General features: G+C 42.4%; 1 protein-coding gene across 1 annotated transcript; it reads left to right on the forward strand.

Moving 5' to 3' along the window:
• Positions 1 to 207: 207 nt before the first annotated feature.
• SNRPF (small nuclear ribonucleoprotein polypeptide F) lies at positions 208 to 915 on the forward strand (the record flags this gene model as incomplete). Its single annotated transcript, XM_009869832.1, has 2 exons — positions 208 to 272; positions 849 to 915. Coding segments are annotated over 2 exons (132 nt in total), but the record flags the coding sequence as incomplete, so codon positions are not given.
• Positions 916 to 5,031: the final 4,116 nt, after the last annotated feature.

The raw sequence follows: 5,031 nt of genomic DNA on the forward strand, positions 1-5,031 counted from the left end.
TCGCGCCTCGGCCCTTGGGAGCGCGGGCTGGGAGCAAAGTGGGGCCCTGCCGGAGGACCGGTGGGGCCTGGGCCGGGTGGGAGTGGGGTCAACCAGTCTCTTCCAGGCACAGTGACCGGGTGGTGGGTTGCGGGGCAAAACCACCGTGTGCTTTGCGAAGCTGCTTCTGTTACAAGAATAATGATTTTTGATACTTTGCTTCTCAAGCTTGCAAACACAGAGGAGTATATAGACGGTGCGTTGTCTGGACACCTGGGTGAAGTTTTGATAAGGTAATCAGAGTATTTATGGTGGAGGCAGGGTGTTTCTAAATCTTACCACGCGTGTTAAAATTGTATTGGTACGTGCTATGTTTGTTGTCCAAGATGCTCAGTATTAATGTAGCTTTCCTGTGAAGGTGATGAATGTAATTTTTATGTTGAGATACCTTCTGAGGGCAGGAAAAATGAACATTTGAATGTTTTTAAACATGTAATTATGATTCCCTTTCAGAGTAACTAAATATGTTAATTTTCCAGATTATTGCATATGTGTTAATCCCTTGGCGTTATAAGATGGTGCATTGCTACTGCAAACATTTTGCATGCTTAGAAGTTAAACTTGACCCTAACTGTTAACCCAAAAGTAAAAATTTCCTGTACAGCATTGTCAACCAGTTATTCCAGGCTTGGGGAGGTGGTTGTGGGTGCAGTTGTAATGAACTTTGTGAAAAACTGTACGAGGTCAGCAGAAGTAGTTTGTTACTCACGATTTAGCTGTTGCCAGGCTACACTCAAGCAGAAAAGTAATGTATATAAGGGGAAAATTAAAATATTTACCATTAAGGGAGTTCTTGGTTCTATTTACAGGTGCAATAATGTTTTGTACATCAGAGGTGTGGAAGAAGAGAAAGAAGATGGAGAAATGAGAGAATAGGTGTTTTGTATATCTGGAAATAAACCTTTTTTTTCTTTTTTTTGTTTTCCATAATTTTGTAATAAGGTGTTCACTTTTTTCCCCCATTGTGTGATACGTTAACCCTTAAAAAGGTCTCCGATCATTTATTGGTACCCAAAAAAAATAATCCTGGAGGATCGGGCAATTATTTAAATTTAAAGTTGAAAATACTAGAGTGCAAAGTGAGTATTTGAAAAACAAACAAACAGAAGAACTCAAAATACCCTCGAAAACAACTCTTAAGTATTACCAATGTCAACAAATGCAATTACTGACAAGGGAAATAGCTGAATTTAAGTGATTTCTAGAAGGAATTAAATCTTCAAAGCTGTGTACTCCAAAAGAAAATAGATGTTTCATTCATGTATCTGTCCAGTTCGGCATTGGTGTCGGTACTCTGCTGTCAGGCAGTCATGCTGCAGCACAAGCTAGCGTGTAATACAAGGTGGAGAACATTTCCTCACTTGTGTGTGACTTTCTCCTGTAGTTCTAAGCTGCATCGCTGAGTGGACTGAAGGAGCTGCAGGAATAGCTTTTTCTCCCTCTAGTACTGCTAGTGCAGGCTGTGGAGTGAGCGGGAGAAAAACACATAAAAAACATCCGGATGTGCCTGCTGCAGACTGCGGGTGATTTGGTAATAATTCCTACAGCTTTGAATTGCTCTGTAATGCTTTTTAGCTTTATTTCAGTAGAAACTTGATTTCACCTTAGTGAAAAACTGTAAGTTGTCTTCGGTATTTGCAGGAACCTCATTCTTGGCTGTCTTTTCTGCTTTAACAGCTGAAAGCAGTGAACAGAATAGCAGTTATTTACCCATCTGAAACAGGAAGATGTGTCAGTCTATATAGTTTACAGTATGTATGTAGCTGCTATTTAAATACACTTTGTCTTTAAACCTGTTTGATAAACTACTTGGAAATAGCTTTGAGGACTTCACTGTTGGTTAGATGTGGAGATGTGTTATACCTCAGCATCTCTAGGAAGTATTCTGCTGCTTTGAGTCACAAACCTTGAAGTGTGACTGTACAGTTCTTATTAAGGAAGGACAGATTTGAATTGACTTTGTAGCCAATATCCACACAAATAAAATCCTCCTGGCAGCTATAAGGGTCCAAAGACTTCTGTGACATTAATGGCTAAGGTAACACACTGCAAATGGGGAGTGCACTTTCCCAGTCTGTCACGAGAAGAAAGTCTCTTTGTTACCAATCAAAACATTGCAAGTTTTGGCAGGAGTGCAATAATCATGTTTTCAAATGCTTACCCTTAAAGCTGGAAGTTAGGTCAATACCCCTTTCCTATCAGCGTTTCTTAATGAAAGGCCGTTGCTTTGCCAGTGCTGCCAGCCTGAGACTCCCTGAGGAGTGAGGCAGAGTCGCTCCCTGTAAGACGAGGTTTGGAGGGGTGTTCTGCAAACCAGGCAGCCAGAGGTGTATTCTTTGTGAATGTAAACTACAACTGTTGCGTTACTTTCACTGCTGCCGTAGTGCTGCTGTCAGATACAGAAGTATTACCCCTGTTTTACACATGGGAAAAATAATTCCTTGGTTTTCCCCTCTGTGATCTCAGTGGAGCCCAAAAGGTAGAAAAATTCCTTTGCTACTCTGCTGTGGTCCTCATTTGCCTCAGACGTGGTCATAGGGTGGAAAAGGGAGAGGAAAAGGACCCTTTTCTGCTCTTTGCAGACTCCAGCCCTTTCTCTGACAGGATTTTTACAGGCATGTTGTGATAAAGCCTGAGACGACACAGAAAAAAGGTTTTCCAGAATCCAACACGCCACAGGTTGCATCCTAAGCTCACTTGGTTTGCATAAGGAGAGGAGATATGTGAGAGCAAGTTAATTAGGAAATAAAACCAGGCTCATCTCCACAAAATGCTGAGTGTGAACTTTGAATAAAACACTCAAAGTGGAGGGTGACTGGGTGCCATGGAGAGCTCAGCGCCAGCTCTGCACCAGCATCCCCACCAGCAACAGTTCAGTGCAAAGGCTTCTGAAATAAGGTATCAACATGAAGGATGTCTATAAATTCGATCTCATACCTTGGCACGTTTGCAAATGAGTTTATCTTTTAGATTAAACGCCATTATTTGTCACTTAGATAAGAATGTCAGTGTTTTGAGCTCTTTAAAGTGAGACTCTTGGAGACAAGTCAGTCATGAGAGTAATTCCAGAAAAACTCAGCGAGTGCTGGTTATTTACCAGCACAACACAGAAATCGCTGTGTGCAGATCTCAGTTCTGCTACCGGGCTGCCTAGGGTGGCAGAACATTTAAAGGCTCTTAAATTTAAGGAATTTAGGCAGGGTTTCTCTAGCACCCTACAGTCCTATGTTTACATCCAATGAATTCTGCCAACATTTAAAAATACAGTCCTGTGTTTATACTCTGTATTTTTTTCTATCAAGCTCAAGAATTTCCTGAGGATGCAACCTAGAAACAGGTCCTTCATTTACCTTCCTGGGCAGCATTCTTAGAAACACATCAGGCACAGCATGCCAGACTTTGCAGTGGATTGACCTTTTTCTTCACAGGCTGATCTATTACAGAGAAAAATCTTCACCAGGAAAGAACCAGGACACATACAAATACACAAGCCCAGCTGCAAGTTTTCTGCAAGCAGAATGTAAGTCTGAGAATGAAATACAATCCTAACTTACTAAGCATAAAACCTTCACCTATTCTAAGAGTTTAAACCAGGGTCTGCCCTTGGTTCTTGGTAAAACCTAGTGCATAGAACTGAATTTTATCCTTATTAAGAGTGTAACACACACTGCTCACAAGTTTAAAGATTTACACACAACTGTTCTTTCTTTTTCTCCCCCTTTTACTAAAACTAATGTTATGAGTGGCTGGAGTCTGAGATTGGCTCACTGGAAATAAGAGTTGAAGGTGTCACTTTTTTTTGAGATCCTCTCTGCTGAAGGAGACAAAAAGGCAAAAAAAAAGTGTAGTTGTGAGAAACATAAAAGTCAGAAGTGTTCAGTTTGACTTCCAGCTCTTGATCAGAGAAGCACCAGATGGCCGGGCATGCCATTAACTATGGAGATGTGCAAAAACAAGCTGGGAATTTAATGTTCACTCGTGGTCATCTCATGGGCAGAAAGAGTACTGCAAAATCATCTTCCTCTGCCACCTCTCCTGTCAATCTTCCGCACACTGAGTGAGAGCACATGTTTAAGAAGATGATTATGTCATGGGACAGTACTGAGCCAGTGGAGCAGTATCACAAGATAACACCTGACATTATCATAAGTTTTACTGCCTTTTTAGGGGTTGTTATTAAAGGCAAAATACTGCGTTTTAGCTCCATACCTTGGCTCATTTGCAAACCAGACTTGAGCAGAAAGGCTCATTCAAATATCCAGCATATGCATCTGTTTCTTTTATACAAGAATAAGTATATGCACATAGGTGTGTTAAAAGCATTTAAACCAAATCCTCTTAAAATAAAAGGCTTCTGAAGATTACCACCACCAGAGAGGTGTTTGAGGGACCACTTATTTAGAAAGACTGTCCACTTATTTAGAAAGACAGCTGGGAATTATTGGAGCCCTGTACACACTATGAATGTTTGAAGAGAGAAGAAAAACAAAGATCCGTGTTGGACGTAAATGCCTGCAGCCCAATTCTCCCATCCCAAATTCTGTAGGGGGCAGCAGAATCATACAAACCTCTTGACAGCAGACTTGAATAAACTAATATCTTTCTGGATAAGTTAATGTCTGGCTGAATATCCAGTGGGGCGAGTGGTGGTACGGTCCCTCAGGGGCTGGTGCTGGGCTGCTGGAGAGGTGATGGGCACTGCTGAGGTGACTGGACATAAGGGAGAGGGAATGGAGGGAGACAAAGGCTCCAGAATCAGAAGCTCCTGTTTTCTTGGCAAAGGGAAATCTCCAGGTGGTGAAGTGCAGCTGTACAGAGGGTTCCGGGAATCCCCAACTGGCAAAACCCGGTGCTTAGGAGCTTCTAAACCAGCGCCATGTGCGGATGTTGTCACGTTGCCTCCGGGCCGCACCAACAACAGGATCCCCTGCCTGGAGCCGGCGGCTGCCCAGCTCCCTGCCAAAGCGCTGCGGCTATTTCGGCCCCGACTCC

The sequence above is a fragment of the Apaloderma vittatum genome, unplaced genomic scaffold (assembly GCF_000703405.1).
Source record: "Apaloderma vittatum isolate BGI_N311 unplaced genomic scaffold, ASM70340v1 Scaffold42535, whole genome shotgun sequence".
Taxonomy (NCBI): Eukaryota; Metazoa; Chordata; class Aves; order Trogoniformes; family Trogonidae; genus Apaloderma; species Apaloderma vittatum.